Source organism: Ceratocystis lukuohia, assembly GCF_044167205.1.
Source record: "Ceratocystis lukuohia strain C4212 chromosome Unknown Supercontig1_pilon, whole genome shotgun sequence".
NCBI lineage: Eukaryota > Fungi > Ascomycota > Sordariomycetes > Microascales > Ceratocystidaceae > Ceratocystis > Ceratocystis lukuohia.
This window is the reverse complement of record NW_027263520.1, coordinates 961,966-985,275: the sequence shown is the minus strand read 5'-3', so window position 1 is coordinate 985,275 and position 23,310 is coordinate 961,966. Positions and strand designations below refer to the sequence as shown.

The following is a 23,310-nucleotide window of genomic DNA, read 5'->3' as shown; positions in this document are numbered from 1 at the left end:
ATTGAACATCGCCATTTCTCTCTCTTGTTCTCGCCCGCCTATCATGCGTATCCTCAGTGTTCTTCCTCTTTCCTTTCTGCTGCCTATTGGGGCAAACGCGGGCGTCCTTGGGTATCCAGGATACCCGTTCGACCAACCCAACAATCAGCTTTGTGTCGCCATCTCTGATCACGCCTCTGGACCCGGAGAGCTGCTGAACAGATTCGAGGTTGACCAAGCGGAAAAGACAGTGACTGTCTATACGATATCGAATTCCCCCGAAAGTCAGAATGCTTATCGGCCGCCTACTGCTGATGACATGGTTGATGCCTGCCAGAAATGCGGATTGGAACTCGACAGCGTGAACTCAGTGGTCTTCCACAATCCCATGGAGCCCTGCATACAGCTCGCTTTAAAATCCTATCGCGATCCCCGGTGGGATGAAGTTAGGGAAAACGAACACATCAACTCTATAATAATTCCGGATATGGTAGACGACTGGCACCTTTTCTCTCAGTGCACGCCTTTTGTCTCTATCCAAGGCATGCTTGCTAATTCATTCATTGAATATATTTCCGTCGTAGAGAGTGAGAATGGCTGTTCGCTGTCTTATTCCATCAAGCCGAAAGAGCAGGACTATGAAGATATGGAATACAGCGAGTATGAAAGCTAGAGGTAGAGTGGGCGGCTATATAATAAATGGTTTATCAGACATTCTTTTGCACCAAAGAAAGACACACAAATACTCCTATTCTTGTTATTGAGACAGCAATTACTGTGTCGGTCCTAATAATCACGTGACACGCCGGACCAACACAAATTCTCCATCTCCACCGCTGATGAAAGTTCGTAGACCACTCCTCTCTCCTTAACAGTCAGTCCCTTTGTTACTACTGACTTTTGTTTCTCCTACTAAGCGCCAGAGTAGCTCCGCGTGCGTCTCTTTTTTATCCTCCGACAATGAATGGTTCGCTTACATCATCCATCATCTTTGCATGAGCATACCTTCAGAGAAATACTACTAACTCGGCATCTCTAGCCCTATCCATGAACACGATCCCACAAGCCGACAATATGACAGCGCATATATAGAACTGAGCGCTATGCAGAAAGAAACTTTCGCCGATCCTGTCCCGATTCGGACGGTTATTACCAAGTCTCAATGCCATGGGTGCAGAGCAGAATCGTCAAAGCTCTGGCAAGGTTATGCTAAAACGGCACATGTCTGCCATGTTTTCTATATGAATGGAGATAAGGGCTATCTTATTAAACACCCTCCCCCGTCCTCGATACCAATCGTCGGTTAAACCCGACTTTGGTGGCCAATGCCACTTCTCCTTGGTGTTTCTGCTCGCAAATCAAACCATGCGTTTCTTCAGCTTCGCCCTTTTTCCGTTTGGAGCGATTCGATGATAATAAGCCTTATGCCGCCTGTCACGTCTCATCATCTCTTTAAGGACAGGGAACTACGAAACAAAGGTAAAGCTACCCTGATAGCGTCCAACTCCCTCAACAACCACTCAACTGTCTGATAGAAAAACATATTGAAACTCAGTAACACGAATAATATGGCCATGAATATGTTTAAAGGAGGCTTTCCTTAATATTATTTTGGACGCTTCTCGCTGGTTCTACCCTCATGATATCAATCAGAGGATTAAAATAGAAATCCTGATGCTACTATAACTCCCAACGCGATGAAAGTGTAGCACCGTCTGGTTTGCCATGTATCTATTAGCTCTATCAGGGGCATACTTTCTCAGTCAGCCATTGATGGGATTTCTGTACAAGAGAGCAATGAGAATTGCTTGGTGTCTTACTTCATTAGGGGCCCCTTGTTAAACATCCAAAGAGGGAAGCTTTATCTGCTTTCAACTTGAGAGGGTCGGCTAGGCCTAGCTACAAGCACGGCGGATAGAATGAGATAGAGCCCATCATCTACTTTGATGGGCTTTTGGTCTTCCTGCTCACAACAATAGCCGGCTCGAACGATCATCGCCGTTTCTTTCTCTCCTACTCCTCCCCATGAATCATGCGTCTCCTCTGTTTTCTTCCTCTCTGCTTTCTGCTCCTCATTAGGAAACATGCAAGCATCCTTGAGGGCCATGGGCACACGATGGGGGGCCTCGGTGATGAGCTTCGTACCGTCACTTCTAAGGCAGAAAACCACTGGACAAATTCAGAACTAGTAAAGGAAAAATGGCCATGACTATCCACGCAATCTTGAGTTCTTTCCCAGGCCACTGTTCTTTTCAGCTGCCTGCTAGTGCTGTGATGACTGCCGTTTGCCGAAAACATGACTTGTAGCCCGATGACCTACAAATGATCGTCATGGACATCCCCAAGAGCACTTGCCTAGCCAATGCCTTGAACGACTATCCATCTTAGCAAGATGATCCTACTTCCAGCTCTACATTTCCATGAATGATAGATATCGGCACTGTTTTGCAGAATGTATGCTCTTTGACTCTATTGAAGACATGTTTACAGACTCAACCATTGGCAAGATCGTCATTGAAGAGGACGACGAACCCTGCCTGATGTCTCACCTGGGCTGGTCCGATTCAAGCGAGTGAATAAGCAGTGAGGACTTGCTACTGAATACGCAAATAAATATCAACCCTTTGTGCCCTTTTTGTTTGCGTATGTTAGCTAAATCTCGTTAGAAACGGGAGCAGTAGACTAGATATATAATAGACAATTTTCTCAGCTATTTTTACTTGTACCAGAAATACATACATCAAGGACCTACACCGGCAACCAACAACCCTCCGCATATGAGCCAGGCACTATAGCCTCAACGGGTTGGCCTTGGCCCGTCCTCGGTCTACAACGAGTTTCTCGGCCTGCAAGTTCGATCTTGCACGCACATCTCTGAGACCAAAGCCACGCAGTATCATTGTTGTATCTTGGGTTGCGACAGGACTAGCTTCAACTTTGGCGCCCTCTCAAAACCTAATTCCGAGCATCCAGGTGTACCTTCAAAGCCCTAGCGGCACTTTTTTCCTGTGCCTGTCTTAGGCAGCCCATAACTATGGAAATACTAGGAGCATCATGCCGTCAAAAGGACTTATCTTGTCCCTTGGTCCCAACACGCATTCTTCCTCCTAATTTAACCCCAAGACCCATCAGGTTGATGCTAGAGCAGAAGCAGGGCCTGGGGCCAGAGCGGCTGCACCTGGGCCAGAGCCCTTTACGCCCTTATCGCCACCTGTACTGGCCTCTTTAACACCTCGACCACCATCCTTTTCCTTCTTTCCACTTCCGCCTCTGCGGCCTCTATTGCGTCGACTAGAGCCCTTTTCGGACTTCTCGGGCTTCTCAGCTTTCTCGGCCTTTTCGCCTGTGGCCTTGGAGTCACCAGTCTTGGCCTTTTCTGCATCCTTCTCATCTGTCTTCTCTAGACTTCCATTTCCAGAGGGGCTACCAGAGGATCCTTGGGCGATAGAGGCAGCTGGCCCGGGAGCTGGCTTCTTCACCTTTCGTTCAGCCACCCGTATCTGGCCTTGACCTATCGAAATTGAGCCAGCCTTGACTGCCGCAACGAGAGATTCATGCTGGGAAAACTCAACATATGCGAAGCCTTTGCGTAGCTCAATGTCAATAGCGTTGATAGCGCCAAAACAGCTCAAAGCAGTCCGGAGAGAAGAGGCGTTAATACCACACGAAGGATTAACATTCTTAATAAAAGCTTTCGTAGCACCCGGCGTAACTGTTAGAGGAGCGGACGCGCCAGACTTTGCATCCTGCCTATCGGCCTTGCGAGCTTTGCTATTATTATTACTTTTCTCGGCCAATTTGCCCTTGCTAGACGAGGCAGAAGGCTGAGTTGCTGGTTCAGACGCTCCCTTTGTTGAAACTTCGGCTATCCGGGGAGCCTCATTGGTTTTCAAAGATGGGGATTGTATTGAAGCAGGGGAAGCGTCGATCTCCGGCTTCTTCTTGAGAAGTATAATAGGCTTAACGGGCTCTTGTTGCTGTGCCTTAGCGGCGTTTGTGTCGCCACCGCCCTTTCCTCTTCCACGGCCCCGAGTTCGTCCAGGTTCGCGTCTGCTTGAACCAGCCGCTGGCTCTGCTGGTTTAGATGTCTCGGTGGGAGTCTGTGAGGGCTCTTTAGGGGAGTCCTTCTTGCTGGTAGAGGCTCCAGATGTTGTCGCCGCTGCAGCCGCTGCTGCTGTTTTGTTTTCCATCTCAACCTTAGCAATTTCAGCTCGCGCTCTCCGGTGAGCTGCTCCAGGGCTCAAGCCATGATCCCGTTGCAGCACGCGAGCAGCAGCAGCAATAGTAGCTCTTTTAGTCTTTGAACTTGATTGGCTTCCTGGCGCCTGGCTGCCGTTACTTGCAGCTGCCGCATTTTTGCTTGTGCCGGGGGCATCAGCCGTAGCCGCCTTTTTTAGGATTTTAATTTTATCGGTCATTCTTTCTGACTTTTCTTTGTCTTTACCAGAATCGCGGTCCTTATCTCTAGCCTTTTTCTTGTCGCTTGATTTTGATGACTTGGCCGCAAGTCTAGCTTCTTGCTTAGCACTTCGACTGCCACGTCCTGCGCCGCCGGCATCTTTATCTTTCTCGCGTTTCTCTCGCATATACTCAACAAGAGGGGTGGAGGTTGGCTTCTCGGTAGACTTTTCGACTTCGGGTGTCTGGGCAGCAGTCTTGTCTTCTTCTTTCTCGTTTGCTGCAACGCGGGTAAGATTCTCGAGGAAATGGATGAACTCGGGGTCTTGGTCAATAGTCCCCTGCAGAGAGTCGCCCCGATCTTTTTCCATGGGGTTTTTCCGATAAACGCATCTTTCTAGATACGGCTTTGCCTTAAGACATGAGTCATGAAAGGTGTCGCCAGCATCTTCCCAGACAATTAGTTTCACGGCTTCACCAAAAGAAACAACATCGTCTTCTCTTGACAGCTGAAAGTAAGCAACTGACGCGTGTGAAGGTCGACCGGGCCTATAGAACGGAGACTCGGTTAGCATACGTAGGTCATATATTCTTATCCAAGACAGCCCGGTTGCCAACTCCTTACCGGTTGGATACTTTTCCCGGCGTGTATCTAAAGCTGTCCACCTTTCCCTTGCCGACATGCCATTCCTCTGGTAAGAGCTTCAAGCACTCGGCCTCTTGCATAGCAGGAGGCAACAGCCGTATCTTAACCATGACACCCAGTGCTTGGTTCCGGGACCGCCCATTTCTTCCGCCAGATTTTGACGACTGCAGGTTGGCGTTTGTGCCCGTCGCGCCAGCAGTGAGCGATCCGGGGCGGACTGCTTTGGTTTGTGCAGCCGTCATGATAATGGGGTGATGAGACGTTAGTGCAAACGCGTAAATCCAGCCAGAAATAAAAGACACAGAAGGCGCCAAATGCCTTTTCTAGGGCCAGAGTATTGACTCAGCCACAGGCCAGTTGTCATTAGATGATGATGTGATGATGCACCTGGCAAAGTCCGTTAGTTAATTAACGATGGATGATGATGGTATGACCCCACAAGGCGGTTCACTGTGGGGCTGGCTACTTGTGCAACTAAGCTGGTATTCATAAAGGCGAGTATGCATCAAACGGGTAGTCAACTAAAGCTGACACCGCCTTAATCTTGTCCATGGTTACTCCCTGAATATAATGCAGAAGTAATAAGAAGGTTTTTCTTCCTTGCTCGTTTTATTGTCTTCTTGATTGTCCGCTGAGCTCTTGGCAACCTGTTCTTTACTTTTTACAGCTACGTTGGCAAACAGAGATTTAAATTGATAAAACATACAAAAGCAAACATACAAGGAAGGAAGTTGAAAAACCTTCCTGAAGAAATAGAAGGAATAATCAAAACTGAAAATGGCCAGAGAGGGTTAGTTAGGGTATCGCAGCTCGTCCGTCCAACAAGCCAAAGTAAAGTGTTAGCAAGCTAGAAAGCGTGTCGTTGGAAAAGGCAAAAGCTCCCAAGTATGTATAGATGCGCCCGTATGTTTACACGTGTGTGTATGTGTACATATACTTATTGCATACACATTTACTAGTGGTATATGTGTGCAATAAAAGCGAGCCATGTATGTCCTTGCATACGGACGTGTTGTGCACATACAGCAAGCAAGGTACCCGCAAAGCCTTACCCAGCTGCTGCTAGCTCACGCCGTTGTCCTTTGCGGTTCCTGGGGCGGGCGCGTTGGAGCTTTGGTGCTCAAGACTCGTCTTTATTGTTATATTTACTCAAGGTTTGTTCCCCCCCCCTTCTTGTTATTTTGGTGCTTAATTGAGACTCAAACAACGCGCATTAGCTCCCAACTTTTGAGGCCTTGCTTGTAGGTAGAGAGCTTTCTAGAGGAATTAAGAGTAAATTGGAGGGACAGATCAAACGAACACCCCCCCGTAGATGGTAGTATCAAATGGCGAGCCAAAACAAAGATACTCGACGGGCCACCACATGCAACAAGCATAGCAACAGAAGCGGCTTCCAGAAGCAACACGAAGAGAAAAAATTCAATCTACAAAGGTCCGAGTTCCCTTTCTTCCCACTCCCCAGCTTTGAGCTACGACTGGTGACCTTCAAGACCGAGCTGCCCTTATAACAAGGAGCGTACTTTTCCTGTTCTTCTTTCCTTCTAGGCTCTTCTTTTTCTCTCCCTCTCTATTGCATCCTCCCCTCGTCCCTTTCTCTTGGACAATTCCTTTTGGGCAGTGCAGTCTGCTGCTCAGCTTTATTTCCTGCATCTATCTGCATTCGCATCCATCTGCATCTTAACATTTTCACATAATATTTTCTCTTCCTGGCCCCTTTTTCTGTTACAACGAAGGAAGAACTGACTTTGTTTATTCGCTGCGGCTGCTTCGGTCTAACTTCTGTTTCTCTCAGCCCCCATCTGCATTACTCGCGGGCGAGAGAGAGAGAGAGAGATATTTTGTATCCTTTTTTCTTTCTTTCTTTTCCCTTCCTCTCTATGGCACCATTTGCATTAGCACGCACCAGCCAACAAACTTTCTCACTACCTTGCGCCTGGATACTGCCCAACCCAATTGACCTTGGGGGCTCCTCACCATTTCGGGGTTCCCTACATGTACCATTGTGTGAAAGAAGCTTAACCCATTATCCGAGCTTCTCCCTCTTTTTCTTCTCTCTCTTTCCAGCCAGTTTCTCACGCAACCCTCAAAAAACCAACGCCAGCACAAGTTAATACAGAAATCCCCAGACTCCAAAGTCGTCCATTTCCTATTCTTGTTTCAAAATCGTCAAGGGTTTTGTTATTGTCTTTACTGGCACCTGACAACGAAAGAAATATCAGCATCATCCAGCTGTCAGCAGCTGGCATAAAATATACTCTTCTTCGCCTTCTTTCCACAACCACGTGATCCGCCACCGGCTAATCTAAGGCTGGAGTCCCGGTTGAGCTGTGGGGGAACTGCCCTCCCCATTCGAGCCCGCTGCAGAAAAATAATGGAGGGTAGGGAGTTTCTTGGTGAGGGTTTCAAGCCGTCAATGTCGACCTCACAGCCAGAACCACCCTTAGTAGTTGGCGTAAGACAGTCACAGTCTGCTCAGTCTGTTCGAGCCTACGAAAATTACAGTCCCAATAACATCAATACCATTACTTTCGAGCTCTACAACGACGCCGCTGACTGCAGCCCTGATAGCGCTAATAGCCTGAGTCCCAACTTTTACACCAGCGAGAGACACATCAGCCCCACGAGAAGCAGCACAAACACAGACAGCACGAGACGCACACAGCGCCCCTCATCTAGAAGCCGCTCGCCCAGCTACGCCGCTATTCCTAATATTCCAGGTAGTGCAGCTACTCAGGGCTTGAATTGTGTCGGCGTTGATCAACCATCACCACCCGTGTCCACTATCTCTCCCTCTGCCTCTCTCTCCCCCTCTATCTTGGCCCCCTGCTCCAACGACGACACTTCCTCTACCACTTCTTCTAGTCGTCGACGACGCAATGCTATAGATTCAACCAATCCACGAGTAAATCCTTTTTTTGACCCTCGGAATCTCCCCGCCGTCCAGCCAGCTACGCCCAGTCTTCCTCGATCCGCCATTATCGCTGCACAGACTGGCCCTGCCCGTTTCCGTGCTGATCCTCGACGTCTAGAAAAACCGCCGTTCCAACAGCCCTTCAACGCTCAACACAGTCCGTCCAAAAAGCGGCCTTCCTACGAGTCGTTGCATCTCCAACTACCTTACGGTGCTGATTTTTCTTCTCTCACACCTTCCTTCTCTTCCGAGTCTTCTGATAGCCACGACGACGATATCGTGCCCTTTCCCGAATACGACGACACTGCTGCTCTAGCCGCCCTTTCCTTTTCTTCCGCTTTTCCCCTTCTACGTCTTCTGACGCCGACCCCCGCTCACTACCGTCTATTTCTCAGGATACTCTCTCTGCCCTCCCTCAACCCACTACAAGACCACGTTCCCGCCATAACTCTCCTGCCTCTGCATCCACTCCCCCGAGGCGACCCCGAGCTGGAACCCGCGATACTGGCTCTCCGCTCCGTCCGCTGCCTCTAGAGCGACCCCGCTTTGGCTGATATTATCACTTGCTTTCTCTTCTTATTTGCGCCTCATTAACTCATATCCTCCTTCGCTTTATACACAACACACTTTTTGTTTTCTTTCTTTTGTTATCATCATTCACCTTACACTTCTTTCATCCGCTATAATGTCTACAGTCGATCCAACTGTACCTAGGCCTGGACCGGCAAACCTCACTCCCTCGGCTGGTATTGACGAGTGGCTAGAGGAGGCTAAGCAGTGCCATTATCTACCAGAGCGTGTTATGAAAGAACTATGCGAGATTGTCAAGGAAATTCTCATGGAGGGTCAGTTATCACCATTCACATCAACCCAATGGGGGCAAGAAAGAAAAGAAGAAAAAAAAATAGTATCGATAGTTGCTAACATGGCTATACAGAATCTAACATCCAACCCGTTTCTAGCCCTGTCACGATATGCGGTGATATTCACGGCCAGTTTTATGATCTTCTCGAACTCTTCCGTGTTGCTGGTGGTATGCCTGGAGAGAAAGATTCCCTGCCACCTCGCACGATCATCAATGACTACGATTTACAACCGCCCTCGGAAATCACAGATCCCAAGCTAAAGAAACAAATCCGTAATGGAGACGCCAACAACAATGCTGTTAGCTCTGACGAGGACGACGAACCCAGTGGTGCCGCCATAAATCCCACGGCCACTCCTGCCGAAACGAGCACTGGGTCGCAATCAGTTGTCAACAAATACATCTTCCTAGGTGATTTTGTTGATAGAGGCTACTTCAGTCTAGAAACCTTCACATTACTGATGTGCTTAAAGGCCAAGTAAGCAACAACCATCCAAAATAGCTGCCCCAATCAACTTTCAGTCCAGCCCTAACACTCTAGCTATAGGTATCCCGATCAGATTGTGCTCGTCCGAGGAAATCATGAATCCCGTCAAATCACGCAGGTGTACGGTTTCTACGAAGAATGCCAGCTAAAATACGGCAATGCTTCCGTGTGGAAAGCATGTTGCCATGTCTTTGACTTCCTTGTACTTGCTGCTATTGTTGATGGTGATATTCTTTGCGTTCACGGTGGCCTCAGTCCCGAAATCCGCACTATTGACCAAATCAGAGTCGTCGCACGTGCCCAAGAAATTCCGCACGAGGGTGCGTTCTGTGATCTGGTGTGGTCTGATCCCGACGACATCGAAACATGGGCCGTGAGCCCTCGAGGAGCGGGTTGGCTGTTTGGCGACCGGGTAGCGAATGAGTTCAACCATGTCAATGGCCTGACAACTATAGCGCGTGCCCATCAACTGGTTAACGAAGGCTTCAAGGTATTTTTGCATGTCCGTAGCCCCTGTTGGTTTGCAAATGTTGACTAATATCCTCCGCCTTTTTTAGTATCACTTTGACGAAAAGTCTGTTGTCACGGTCTGGTCAGCCCCCAACTATTGCTACCGCTGTGGTAATGTTGCCTCAATCATGACAGTTGGCAAAAACCCGACTCCTACATTCAGCATCTTTTCTGCTGTCCCCGATGATCAGCGTCACATTCCGGCAAATAGAAGAGGGCCTAGCGATTATTTCCTGTAATCTATGTCTTCCTTTATTCATGATAATATCTGGGCGGGGCTCTATGTTGTCGCTTTCCTCAGCTGTAGCAACCTGTACTTTTCTTTTCATCTTCTTGACATTTCTGTCTCTAGTTTTCTTTCCTATATCTCACGAGTCTATGGATGCACAGAACTCTACGCAACTTTTATTTCCCTTTGTCCTTTTCTTCTTCTTCTTCTTCTTCTTCTTCTTCTTTTGTTTCTCTCTTTCTTTGGTAATTATGGGCCATGGCCAATGGAGCAGCTTGCCTAAACCTTGCAGTCGTGTACTGAACTGGACACAACAAGTTGGTCTTAAGCTTTCTTGGGCTGTAACATGTCATACGCTATCATGATTTCATGTCTTTCAAAATGAAAAGAATGTAAATAAAAAAGGAGGGCAATCATGAACAAATGACGAGCAATATCATGAGGACAGGAATATTTTATAGAACATTTCATTATCTTCGAACATGGACGGCCTGAATCTTTGGTGATGCATTGTATATTCACTCTGATGTCAAATCAAAACTGTTGCATGTCACGTGATAAAGACACACTTATCAGGGTTTTCCCCCTATTAATTACGACAAGGGTTTATAGATTAGTCATCACAATAACCCTATTGTTCTGGCTCTTTGAGACTTTTTCCAGGCCCAGCTCATACCGCCTCATTCTGACGACGTTTGATTTCATGTCATCCTCATTGATAAACTTTTATTAGCCATTTAGTCATGATGACCGCAAAACCGGTTCCCGGGCTCCAAGAGCGCCTTGACCTTCTCGCCGATTCGAGTTACATGCTGGCGACATCATCACCAGAAACCTCTGCGTATTTTATGCGCCAACGCAACCAACTACTCTCAGATTACGGGATTACCATACCGGAGGTTGAGAAACACCGAATCTGTGGTGCATGTAGCAGTGTATTGGCTCTAGAGGCGGAAGCGGATGTGAGAATTGAAACAGGCGTCCGTCATGTCAAGGCGCAAAGACGGGCAGAAGCTATCGAGAGGAAACGCGCGTTGGCTAGAGACAAGACCAAGGGCGGGAATAAGACGGTGAGATCCGAGGCAGGAGACAAGGAATGTAGAAAAACTACTTCCAATACCCGCCAGAAACGCCCACAAGTTGCAAGAGTTGGCGTAAGCAAGATCACCAAGTGCCACAGGTGCTCAAGCTTCACCAAGTCGCAGATCGCATTGCCGCCAGTCTCATTGCGGTTCAAGCCGGCGAAGTGGAGGAAGAAGAGTAAAGGGAAGTCTAAGGCTAGCAACGACAACACAGCGGGTGGTATTGCCCCTACAAAAACGCTGCTGGCGGGCGAAACGCACGCAGTTACCGGGACGATCCCATCAGCCGGAAACAAAAACGCCGTTTCATCCACGGCGCCAGGCAAAAAACGCAAGAAGACGAAAAACGGAGGTTTGCAGGCTCTGCTGGCACAACAGAAAAAGCCAGTGGGCGGATTGAGCCTGGCTGATTTTATGAAGAGATGATGCTTCCCTCCTTTTTTTTTTCTCTCCCACTCCTTCTCTACTCACACATTGATAAGTCCATGGCCTTTTTTTTTGAACGCTTCATCAATATCTCTAAACTTGCTATCTTAATATTATAACGCCCGCCCTTCAGTTATCAGTCGTCTCCCCATGCGGCAAGTACAAACGCCCGCTGTAGAGGAGCAAGCAAGGGTTTTGATAGCGCTTGTGGAAAATTTTCAGGGCACTTCACTTAGGACTAGTTTGCCTGTATTACCAAGCATACATACCTAGGTGACTGGGTGAATGGCGACGCTTCTAGAAGCAACCAGCGCCCACTCATAGCAAAAAATACTGCCCCGCGTTTTCTTTTATAACAGGGAAGAAAAAGAAAAAAGAGCACCCCGCCATCCCTTCGTCATTTACTGGAATCGCATAATCTTTTTTCTTTGACACAGTCACAATATAAAAACTACTATACATATTTTTCTTAAACTGTTCCTCTCTTGTCGCGATCCCTCGTCGTTTGTGTATTCATTGATACCCCTAAGTTTTACTGCCCCCCCCCCCCCCGCCAATTCTCCTATTATGGCTGTCCCAACTGAGTTCCAGTCTATTGGTGCCCATGCCGAACAGACTGCTACTTCCGACGATGTCCAGCCTGTTGAGCAAATCGAGTCGCTGTGCATGAACTGCCACAAGAATGTAAGTCTAGGTTTCTGCAGCATCTGATTTTGGCCCTCTTCCTATACTAACTAAACAATTCCTTCTCGTCTAGGGCTGGACTCGCATGCTCCTCACCTCAATCCCCTACTTTCGCGAAATCATTATCATGTCCTTCAGTTGCGAGCACTGTGGCTTCCAGAACAACGAAATCCAACCCGCCGGTAGCATTCAACCCAAGGGTACCCACTACGAGCTGCGTCTGACCTCTCTTGCCGACTTCGAACGCCAGGTCATCAAGGCTGACACCGCCACCATCAAGTTTATCGAGCTCGATCTCGAGGTCCCCTCTGGCCGTGGTCAGCTAACCAACGTCGAGGGTGTTCTCACGGGCATCATTGATGACCTGGCTATGGGCCAGGAGACCCGCAAGGCCGAGCAGCCCGAGGTGTATGCCAAGATTGAAGAAATTATCGCTAGGGGCAAAAAGATGCTGGCTGGCGAAGCTTTCCCTTTCCGCATGTATGTCGATGACCCGGCTGGCAACTCCTTTATCTCGCCTGATCTCAAGGATGGTGTTGGCAAGTGGGAGAAGCATGAGTTCTTGCGCACTCCCGAGCAAAATAAGGCACTTGGCCTAACTGCTTCTGGTGAGCAGGCCGATGGTACTCTTATCGGGGATCCCGTCAAACAGCCTTCTCTGACTGAGGACGGCGAAATCGCCCCGAACGAGGTATACTCATTCCCAGCCACATGCCCTGGCTGCACGCACGCCTGTGTCACCCACATGAAGATGGTCGACATCCCCCACTTTAAGCAGGTTGTACTAATGAGCACCGTATGTGATTCCTGCGGCTACCGCAGCAACGACGTCAAGACCGGTGGCGAGATTCCCGACAAGGGCGAGCGTATTACTCTCAAAGTTGAGGACGAAGTTGACCTGGCCCGCGACATCCTCAAGAGCGAATCCTGCGCTCTAGAGTGTCCCGAGCTGAACCTTGTGGTCAATGCCGGCACTCTGGGCGGCCGCTTCACCACTGTCGAGGGTCTCCTAACCCAAGTTCGGAACGATTTGCACAACCAGATCTTTGAGGCCCAGGGCTCGAAGCCCACGCAGCTCTCTAGCTCTGCCGCGCCCGTGGAGAAACTGGCGGATGAGAAGAAGGAAGGCTCCGAGGAGCGCATGCGTGAAGCCGGCGACTCTATGGCTGAAGAGCAAAGGTCCACCTGGACCAAGTTCTTTGAGGGCTTGGACACTGCTATCCGTGGTGAGAAGCCCTTCACGCTGGTTCTATCAGATCCTCTGGCCTCGAGTTATGTCCAGACCCTAGTTGACCCCCCGGCAACCGACCCCAAGATCACCCGTGAGGTGTATGACCGTACTGAGGACGAAGAGGAGGACCTTGGCCTAAACGACATGAAGGTCGAGGGCTACGAGAACGATGCTGCGGCCTCTGGTGACAAGGTTGCTGACGAGAACACGATGGACGAGTCTGCTTAATATGGCAGTTTGGCCATATTGCTTGGTTAGATACCGGGGAAACGGTACATGGAAAATGGCGGATAAAAAAAAGAGAAGAGTGAGGAAATAAATGGGATGGGTGGACTATCTGGAGTCTATGTGTTATTTTAGGGTTTGTCTTTTTATATCGGTCTTTTTTCTTTTTTTTTTTTTTCCACATACTACAATGAAAATAATGAGTTGATGCAAACATTAAAGAATATGCAATGCAGGGGGCCAAGTAAACAAGGAGAAAAAAAAAGAGGGCAAGATTGCCCATGGACTCGACAGTATTACACCAAAGTTCATTGGGCTCATCATCCTATGTGAAAAAGAAATTACCCCCCCCCCCCCCCTCCTATCTCATGTCTTTCATTCCCTCCATCTCCTGTGTTACAACGAAACAAATTAAAGAATGATGAAGTTCAAATTGAAATTGAAACAAACAAACCGCAAAAAGACGCCCCATGCCTATCACTAAAACGAAATATGAAAACAAAAAAAGCCGAAAAAAAAGAAGGAGAACCAATGGAAAGTCTAAGCGAGCAAAGAGGCAAAATAAACACAGAGTGTTTGTGATATATTTGCTTTCGAACTACTGCCTAGGGAATTCCTCGTGGTATATGTGTATGTAAGTGTACAAGTCTTGCTTTTGCCAACAACAAAAAAGACATTTAGGACGCCGGGGCAGTGGGTGCAGGAGGCACAGGGGGGGGAGTCCGTGTTGAGCTTGATTGCTCACTAGAAAAAGCCTCACCGGAGCCCGGCAGAGCGCCATCAAGAGGCAAGGGTACGGCCATGGGGCCTGGGGGGAGAGGTTGGCGGCCCGGGATGGATTGGCCACGGATAACCAGTTCAACCTCGCGGCGATCAAGAGTCTCATACTCGACGAGGGCTTGTGCCAAAAGGTCAAGCTCTTTGCGACGTTTAGTCAGAAGCTCACGTACGTTCTCGTAGGATTCGTTCAGCATGCGTTGCACCTCACCCTCGACTCTGCTCTTGGTCTCAGACGACAGGTTTTGGTAGTTCTCCGAGTAGTCCATATTGCCCAGCTTCTGCGACATGCCGAACTGTGATACTAGAGAAAAAGCAATCTTGGTAGCCTTTTCTAGATCCTATTTTCTTTTAGTTAGCAAACAGACGATACATTTGTGTCCTAGGCCATATAGTTGCTTACACTAGAAACGCCAGAGGTGACGTGGTCAACGCCGTAGCGGAGTTCCTCTGCCATCTTGCCACCTAAGGAAACACGGATCATGCTTAGGTAGTCTGAGAGGGTATACGAATGCTTGTCCATTTCAGGTAGGAAGGCTGTATGACCTAGAGTAGGACCGCGCGGCAGAATCGTGACCTTGTACAGCTCATTCGGCGGGTTCTCAGCAAACAGAAGAACTAAGGCATGGCCAGCCTCGTGGTAGGCAGTCATTTCCTTCTCTTTTGCGCTGATTACCATGCTGCGACGTTCAGATCCCATAATGACGCGATCCTTGGCCCATTCAAAGTCTAGCATGTTGACGTTCTTGGCTTTGGCACGACTAGCATGGATGGCAGCTTGATTTACAATGTTCTCCAGCTCTGCACCAGAAAGACCAGAGGTACTAGAAGCCAGGGCTTGGAGGTTGACATCGGGAGCAGCCTTGATCTTGGTAGCATGATGCTTTAGAATAGCAAGGCGGCCACGAACATCGGGAAGAGGAACAGTCACGTGGCGATCAAAACGACCAGGGCGAGTCAGGGCCTTGTCCAAGAGTTCGGGGAAATTGGTAGCAGCAAGAATAATAACACCACTGTTCTGCTCGAAGCCATCAAGCTCGGTCAGAAGCTGGTTCAATGTTTGCTTGACATAGGCAGCGTCGCGGGCATTGCGACGGCCACCAATAGCATCCAACTCGTCGATGAATACGATGGCAGGAGACTTAGATTTAGCAGCAGCGAATAGCTCACGAACACGCTTAGCACCCACTCCGACATAGATCTCGTCAAACTCGGAGCCGGACATGTAAAAGAAGGGCACACCCGCTTCGCCGGCAACGGCACGGGCCAGCAGTGTCTTTCCAGTGCCAGGGGGGCCAACCAGCAACACACCCTTGGGCAGCTTTCCGCCGAGTGTAGAAAACTTGTCGGGGTTTTTGAGGAAGTCGACAAGCTCCTGGAGTTCGTCCTTGGCTTCTTCGCAGCCATGAACGTCGGCGAATCTAGTAGTCTGACTCTTAGGCTTGACCTCGCTCTCAGTCTTGTTTCCGGGCCGGCGTTTGTTCATGTCATCGAAGAGTGACACAGCAAGGCTGATAACAACCAGGCCGAGATACGTGCTAAGTCCAAAGCTGAGGAGGAACTTGACCCAGCGGAAGAGCGTCGAGCTACGAGACTCGTCCACAACAACATATAGAGGCCCGGTCTTGGTTCCCGCGCCGCCGCGGATGGAAGCTACACTACCACCAACAGACCGGGCAGCAACACTCTGGCCAACAGCCTGAGCAGTCTCATTCATTGCATATTGGTTATCCGAGGCCCCAGTGTTCTTAACCATCCGCAGGGCTCTGGCGTAAGTTTCATCGGCAGCCTCATTGGTAGCGTACAGACCAGACTGGTATCTCTCAATGACAATAGCAGGCATATTGGCTTTCAGCAGCAGCTGGTAGAAAGAATTTTGGGCGGTTGCACTGCCGGGGGAGCGGTTAGCGGCAGCTTCGCGTGAGGCCAGCATAGAGCGGGGAATGCCTCCCGAGGCTGAAGTGAGATTCCGCAAGTGCTGGAGAGGGCGAAAAGACGTGGTTGATGAGCGCCAGGCATGCGGTAATGTAGAGAGCGAGCGGAGGCTGTTCGGGATGGTAGCAGAGGCGGCGGAGAGCGACGCAACGCCCGTGGCAAGAGTGCGGAGGGGAAGGTTGGAGTTGGCAGCAGCCAGCTGCTGCATCATCGTGCGCTGCACACCGGGCCGAAGCCGGTTTGTAGCCACAAGGGCTTGGTTGCGTATCATGATGGTGGTGGTAGTAGTCCGTCGATGCAATTTCCGTAGTATGGGAGGGGGGAGGGGCAGAAGACGCTGTTTGACTGGGACATACAAGTCGAAGAGAGCGTCACAGCGGAGGTTCGGCGCGATGGCGTGTTGCGGCTATGGTAGCAAGGGAGGCTATTAGTGACGATGACCTCTATGGAGCAAAAAGAAAGTACAGTGGACAGAATCGAATGCAACGGTTGCAATCGGCAGCGGTCACGAGGAAGAATGAAGCATATAGAGTAGACGTAGAGATGCATGCAAATGCAAATCCATACATACAGAGGTGGGCAGGGCAAAGCGTACCGCAAAAAAAGGCCCACAAGAAACTTGCTCGAGGCTGAATCCTAGGAAGGACGAGAGGTGACGAAGGAGAACTTGCGTCAGTATCACAGACAAAGCACAGGCTCCACCACGATGATAAAGGCTTGTTACAGGGCCCAAAGACTAAGCAATATAGAGGCAAAGAGGCAGAAAAAATGCAGCCGCAAGAAGCCTAGAAACTTATAGTGAAAGTGCTTCAACTAGACGTTAGCGAGGGGGGTAAAAAAACAATTAAAATGAGGCAAAAATAGAGGGAGAAAAGAAAGACGGAAATGGAATATAGAAAGACAGGAACAAATACTGCGAATTGCCACTGCAGCAAAAAATGCCACTGTTCTGTAGGCTTCTCAGGAGTTCTAATCCTACAGAAATAATGCTCACACTCACGATTGCGCTGCTGTCTATAGCCGACAAGGCAAGGCTGATGGCGCTGTCACGTGAACATATCACGTGAGTTTACAGATATGGCTGGCAGCTGGTGGCGTGTGCGCTATTAAAGTCCAGCTGGCAAGACTGTGCCAAGCAACGATCACAACGGCTATGCATCGTCCAACGTTTCCCCGGGCGAACAACCGCCAGAACATGTCCTCTGTGCTACCATTCCCAAACAACTACATTCCATCAATACAAAAATTCACAGTTTGAAGGTACGCAGCGTATTCTATGATGTCATGTGCATTATCTTGACATGTAAAAACATGTCGATGAGTGAATAAAACTAAGGTAAGAAAAGAACAGGGCAGCAGAATACAGCAACAACAAAAAACAAAATCCACCTCTTACTAATAGTATCATTGCAGACAATGAAATCGTATATCTTTCAGATGGTCCTCCAGGGCCTCTCCAAGTCAATAAATGCAAAGAAAAAGAAAATAATAAAAAGGCATCTGCCTGAATAAATACACGCCGAGAAAAGAATTAGGGCGGAAGACAAACGGAGGGTAACTGGACGAACAAAACCACCGAAAATGAAGAAAAGAAAGCACCTGCCCAAGAGCTAAAAAGCCGGCGAGAATAAGGGGCAAGAATAATGATGAATATGCCAAGTATGACGCAAAGAGCAAAGAAGCCTCTCCATGACCTAGAAGGTAGGAGAGAACGAGAAAAGAGCCGCCAGAAGCTCAAGGAAAAGAAAACTCCGGAACAGAAAAGACAATAAAAAAGGGAACCAACATTAACAAAATAGTGGTACACGGATAATTTCTCTAAGAACGCCAGTGCCACCAATGCCGTATCAAATGGCTAATGGAGAAGTCGAGACATGAAGAAACGCCAAAGAACAAACAAGAAACGTGGGGGGTATCGTTTGGTACTGATCAAGCTCAAGCACGGACAGACAGACAGACAAACAGCAAAGAAAGCAAGCAAGCAAGCAAAAGGGCATGAGAGAAGGAAGTCGTTACATATGCACTGCTCTCACATGTTGGCAATGCGCTCGCTGGGCATCTGCAGAGAGGGATCCGTAGCAAACTCGATCTTGGGAGCCCAGGGGTCGTAGACCGAGGAGCCGTACGATGGGATTTGATCGATGGGAGTCACCTCCACAGACACGGGCTGCTGGAAGTGATACCAGTGGTCGGCTTCGGGCTGGGGAGTGGGGGTCTGCTGCTGTTGCTGTTGCTGCTGCTGCTGCTTTTGGTGAAACTGCTGCTCCTGAGAGGCCACAGGCGAGTGGGGCTGAGAGCCGTGTGAAGGCACAGGCTGAGGAGAAGGCATAGTCTGTGTGTGGTATGTGGGCTGGTGGTGGGCCTGGGGGTCGACGGGCGAGGCGCCGTGCAGAGTGTAGGTGGCCTGGGCTGGGTGGCCATAGAAGCCGGGGTCCTGCGGTCCTGCGGAACGCACGGGAGCGCTCATGTAGCCGGTAGGAGAGCTCATAACAGTTGCCTGGGGGTAGGCGGGAATGTCGAGGCGATCCACAGGATGGCCACGGGGGATCTGGTATTGAGGCATGGCAGCGTTCATGGTGGCGACGCCAGGGTTGGCCTGTTCGGTAACATAGTAGGGCATGCTTGTGCTGCGGTGCACCATGTGCATGGCGGCGCCAGGCTGGCCAGGAGTACCATCGTACTCGCGGGGCTGTTGGGGAGCTCCAGGGGGAGTGTAGGCGCTAGTAATGTTGTAAGTGGGCATCTGCGAGCCAAAGCTGCCATAAGGCTGGGCGCGGTGCATCATCTGGTTGCCCATAGCATTGGGCATTAGGCCAGTAGCAGGCCACTGGATGGCAGAGTTCTTGGGGGTAGAAGGAGACTCGCCGCTGTCAGACTCAGAAGTGCAGTCATCCAGCATCTCATTAGGCAGCAGGCCACGCTGGTGGGAGCGGCGCTGGTGCTTGACCATAGTCGTCTTGCGGCAGAAACTGTGAAAGAAAAAGAGGGAAAAAGTCAGCAAGACATGCTATGCATTAAACGACATGTTAGGACAGACACATACCTCTTGAGGCAGCCCTCGTGAGAGCACTTGTATGGCCGCTTTCCGGTGTGAATGCGACGGTGGCGAGCAAGAGAAGAGGAATCCGAGAAGCGCTTGCCACAGCCAACGTGCTGGCATTGGTGAGGCTTCTCACCGGTGTGTGTGCGAATGTGGACAGTCAGAGCACTGCGCTGGATGAAGCTCTTACCACATCCAGGAGTCATGCAAGAGTAAGGCCGCTCATTGGTGTGTATCCGGTAGTGGCGCTGGAGATCTGACTTGCGGTTGAAGAACTGTGGGTAGTGTTAGACAACTGTTGCTGCAGCTAACCAACCTATTTCTCAATCAGGTTATGTCTTACCTTGTTGCAGTTGGTCCAGTCGCACTGGAAAGGGCGAGCAGTGGGCTCGTTCTCGACTAGCTCCATGAGTTCCATTGCTGCAGTTGAGGGAAAGAAAAAAGAAGCTGAAGGGGAATGTAGCGAGGTGGGGTGACTGAGACAAGCCCAAAGACGTTTGGCTCAAGGGATGTACGGATATATATATAAGTGTACGAAAAAGAAATATGTCCTGGGGTACTAATATATGACAGAGCGGAAGAAGAGCAAAGTGTAGAAGAGGTATATGTATATGAACAGAAAAGGATGTAAAAGGACAGAAAATTGGAAAGATATACGTGATATCAAGAGTTGTAAACGTATGAATATGGCAACTAGATAGAAGCGACTTGGGCTTGAGAAAATAAAAACAAAATAAAAAAGAGAGACTGATGAGGAATGTCTTGACGAGGGAGATTTGATAGTTCAGCTAGATCATGGGCCGAAGAGAAAGGGAGAATAAGGAAAAGAAGAAGCGGGTGCTCGAAGATAGATATATAGAAACAGAACGAGGTGATGATGGTGGGGACCAAATAACAACGCTTGTGAGAAGGTAGATGCAGGGAATGTTAAAATATATACCTACCAAAAGGCGTGTTCATCTTTCATCTCACTCACACCCCCCCCCCCCCCCCTCCCCTCCTTCTTACTCTCAACAGGGACAAGCCTTTCACTTATGAAGGGGAGGTCTGTCCGGGAATTGCTTGAGCTTGATAAAATCTCTTTTCTTTTTTCTTTTCTCTTTCTCACTCATTTACATGGAATCAGGGATGTGGAGAACAAGGCCTGTATTTAATCGATAATGTAGCCTCTAAGTAGCTATTTATCGATATTAATCTATTCAGTATTGTTCATTTCGTTCTCTCAATACTTTAATCATGCCTTTTTTTTTTTTTTTTTTCTTTTTTCCTCTCTCCTCCTCCTCCTCCTCCTCTTCCTCGTCTCTCTTTGTTGCCCACTATACTACAACCGCAGGAGTTTCTAGTCCTGATCTAAGATGTACGGGGAGGCGCAAACCTAGTTTCCCATACATATGGGCCTTGCCTTGGACAAGTCCTCAAGCAAGAAGGTTGTGGGAAGGGTGCCTCAACAAGAACCCAGCCAGCCATACATGAGGGCAACTGGTTCACTGGGGTTTTGGGAGGAGGTAAGGACTTTTAAGTCTCTCTTTCTTCTCTTCTTCTTTCTCGTTCGTCAAGGGTCAAGGGAAAGACCAAAAACAAGAAAGATGTACGTAGTAGAGAATCTTGCCGCAAAAGAACCTCCAGACGACGAGGGATTTTATTACATTTTATGTATAGCCAGATAAATGACGCCAACATTCATTGTCGACAACTAGGAGTAGGATAGGTTAAGGCGTATCCATACAACTCTTTTTTTTTTCTCCCTTTTATCTTCCAATCTATTTTCCTTTGTAATAATGTCGAAAACGGAATGGGGCATCTACAGTCCCTCTACTAGCAACTATAGTATTTTGCCCACATGAGGATAAGCAGCAGGCAGGAGGAGAAATCCAGAGGAAGATGAAAAGGAGCAGATGGTTAGGTTGCGTTGCTTCTCTAATGGTACAGTTGCCTTAGTACAAACAGCTTTCCCATAGGGCAGTTGCTTCTCCGGATAGCGGCAAGCCCCGAGTCCAAGACTCGACCTTATCAGGAAGGTACTCGAGTTCTTTTTCGGAAACAACCAAGGAAGAAGCAAAAATGGGAAAGAGGTTCGGCACATCCGCGATGTTCTCTTGTCTTTCCTTCCCTTTCCCTTGCAACTGTCCTTGATTGTATCAAACTTGCATGCATTTAAATTTTCGTCATTTTCAAGGGCTTATTGGAGCTTCATATTTACAAGCATATATGTAAACGGATATCATCAGGTAAAAAAAAAAAATTAGAGGCACCTAAAAAGAAGGGAGATCCAGGTACGAAACAATGGGGAGATGACTGAAAGATATCATCAAACATAGTAGTTCGCTCCGATGCGGCCGCTTAATAGCTATAGGACAAGCCGCTTTGACATAGTATGCAGTGTTCTATGGTTACCACCCCATCCACTATTTGTTCTCCAGTTGATGTTTCTTGCTGTGCCATATTGCTCGCTGCTCTCCTCTTCTCTCTTTCTTTGTGGCTCATGTTTGCCAAACGCTAGCAGTCCAGCCCTTTGATCTTTACGCAGCTAGCTTCGCCGCATTCTCTTGTGTGTCTCTGTCTCTGCTGCATGGGATTTTCATTAGAACAGACCAAAAGACAAGCTGAACGGGTGAAGCCATCAACAAAGAGAGCAAAGGCAGGAGAAACTGGTTGAAAAGAGGCCTAGTCTTCCTTCTACTCCTCGTCCCTCGCCCCTCCTTCTCTCCTATGTTCCCCCTTTCAAATAAATGTTAGCATCTACATAGCTTCAAAACAACACTAGGACTTTTAGCGCGGTGTTCAGGAAGGTAAAATCACTGATCTCAACTCGTTTTTTTTTTTTTTTTTCAGCCCAGTCCGGCTGGCCTCTCCGGACAAAGCGTTGCGAAGAGAGAAGAATGGCACTGTTGGCTTCAGGCTCTCCCTTGGTCATCTAGGACATGTTGGGCCTAGTGAGGTGCCCCTAGAGCCTTGGCCGTTTGTAAGTTATGTAGCAGCTAGAGGAAAAGAAGCAGAAGAAGAAGAGAGAAAGAAAAACTGGCCGCAACTCTAATAGTAGGCGACCGTATGTAAATTGGCATGACCTATTTTGCTTCCGGTCGACCCATTCAACGTAGGTCTCTCTCTGCTCTCTGTTATTTCTTTGTTCCTGAAGCGCAGACAGCGTAATAGCATTCCTGTTGGTTGAAGGGGGAGGGGGATCTTCTTTCTCTCAGCGTTTTGGCTGGTTACGAAAAGCAGCAGTGTTTTCTGAACTGGGTCGTACACTTGCGGCATTTGGCTTGCCGTGAAGCGAAGAACAGACATAGAGGAAGAAAGAAGAAGAGAAAAAAAATAAGATTAGTTAGTGACTTTTTGCTTTTTCTTTTTTCTCCGGGCCGCAAGATCCCCCCCCCCCCCCCCCTCCCCCTTCCCATGACCCAAATTTCGTTTGATACCCAAGGACACCAACCATGAGGCTATACACGAGAAATTCAAGAACTAAACCAGGTTGCCTACGTATCTCTGTCTGTCCCTTGTTTGCAAACCATGGTGTTGATATGGTGGGATGGCGGGCGGGGAGGTGGTATGACAGCACCAAAATCTTCAACTCGCTGTACCAGGCAAATTATGCCTGGAGCTTGACAACTTATTAGGATGTTGTCTGTTTAAACTGAGGTTGCATGGTTGCACAATACGGTCTTCATGATTGCGGTGTTAGGTGTATGTCTTAAAAGAAGGAAATATGTTGGTGTGTGTTTCTGTATGTAAGTAATGTGCTATGTTGCATGTGCAGTACATTGCAGAAGCCCGGCCCGTGTTCTATGTTGGTCCCATTTGTTTTCCCTCACACAACCTTCCCTTCACTCCCCTTCTTTTTTTTTTCTGCTAGATAGACGGCCTTCTGTTGCATGAACTGAGCTA

General features: G+C 48.7%; 8 protein-coding genes across 8 annotated transcripts; 5 read left to right on the top strand and 3 right to left on the bottom strand.

The window, feature by feature from the left end:
• Positions 1 to 43: 43 nt before the first annotated feature.
• Positions 44 to 652, top strand: HOO65_010252 (uncharacterized protein; the record flags this gene model as incomplete). Its single annotated transcript, XM_070999678.1, has 1 exon — positions 44 to 652. One exon carries the CDS (start codon positions 44 to 46, stop codon positions 650 to 652), a length of 609 nt encoding a protein of 202 aa, XP_070862074.1.
• A 2,455-nt stretch (positions 653 to 3,107) lies between these two features.
• Positions 3,108 to 5,265, bottom strand: HOO65_010251 (uncharacterized protein; the record flags this gene model as incomplete). Its single annotated transcript, XM_071005551.1, has 2 exons — positions 3,108 to 4,926; positions 5,003 to 5,265. 2 exons carry the CDS (start codon positions 5,263 to 5,265, stop codon positions 3,108 to 3,110), a joined length of 2,082 nt encoding a protein of 693 aa, XP_070862073.1.
• Positions 5,266 to 7,436: 2,171 nt separating this feature from the next.
• On the top strand, positions 7,437 to 8,468 carry HOO65_010250 (uncharacterized protein; the record flags this gene model as incomplete). The annotated part of the gene is made up of 1 exon (XM_070999677.1): positions 7,437 to 8,468. The coding sequence occupies one exon, from the start codon at positions 7,437 to 7,439 to the stop codon at positions 8,466 to 8,468; it is 1,032 nt and encodes a 343-aa protein (XP_070862072.1).
• Positions 8,469 to 8,619: 151 nt separating this feature from the next.
• On the top strand, positions 8,620 to 10,035 carry HOO65_010249 (protein phosphatase 2A; the record flags this gene model as incomplete). The annotated part of the gene is made up of 4 exons (XM_071005823.1): positions 8,620 to 8,779; positions 8,872 to 9,277; positions 9,347 to 9,776; positions 9,844 to 10,035. 4 exons carry the CDS (start codon positions 8,620 to 8,622, stop codon positions 10,033 to 10,035), a joined length of 1,188 nt encoding a protein of 395 aa, XP_070862071.1.
• Positions 10,036 to 10,768: 733 nt separating this feature from the next.
• HOO65_010248 (DUF866 domain protein) lies at positions 10,769 to 11,533 on the top strand (the record flags this gene model as incomplete). Its single annotated transcript, XM_070999676.1, has 1 exon — positions 10,769 to 11,533. One exon carries the CDS (start codon positions 10,769 to 10,771, stop codon positions 11,531 to 11,533), a length of 765 nt encoding a protein of 254 aa, XP_070862070.1.
• A 567-nt stretch (positions 11,534 to 12,100) lies between these two features.
• HOO65_010247 (zinc finger protein) lies at positions 12,101 to 13,676 on the top strand (the record flags this gene model as incomplete). The annotated part of the gene is made up of 2 exons (XM_071005755.1): positions 12,101 to 12,217; positions 12,291 to 13,676. The coding sequence occupies 2 exons, from the start codon at positions 12,101 to 12,103 to the stop codon at positions 13,674 to 13,676; spliced, it is 1,503 nt and encodes a 500-aa protein (XP_070862069.1).
• Positions 13,677 to 14,350: 674 nt separating this feature from the next.
• HOO65_010246 (Mitochondrial inner membrane i-AAA protease supercomplex subunit YME1) lies at positions 14,351 to 16,656 on the bottom strand (the record flags this gene model as incomplete). The annotated part of the gene is made up of 2 exons (XM_071005515.1): positions 14,351 to 14,791; positions 14,854 to 16,656. The coding sequence occupies 2 exons, from the start codon at positions 16,654 to 16,656 to the stop codon at positions 14,351 to 14,353; spliced, it is 2,244 nt and encodes a 747-aa protein (XP_070862068.1).
• A 1,758-nt stretch (positions 16,657 to 18,414) lies between these two features.
• On the bottom strand, positions 18,415 to 19,843 carry HOO65_010245 (Zinc finger protein 143; the record flags this gene model as incomplete). Its single annotated transcript, XM_071005819.1, has 3 exons — positions 18,415 to 19,354; positions 19,429 to 19,700; positions 19,769 to 19,843. 3 exons carry the CDS (start codon positions 19,841 to 19,843, stop codon positions 18,415 to 18,417), a joined length of 1,287 nt encoding a protein of 428 aa, XP_070862067.1.
• Between the last annotated feature and the right edge of the window lie 3,467 nt (positions 19,844 to 23,310).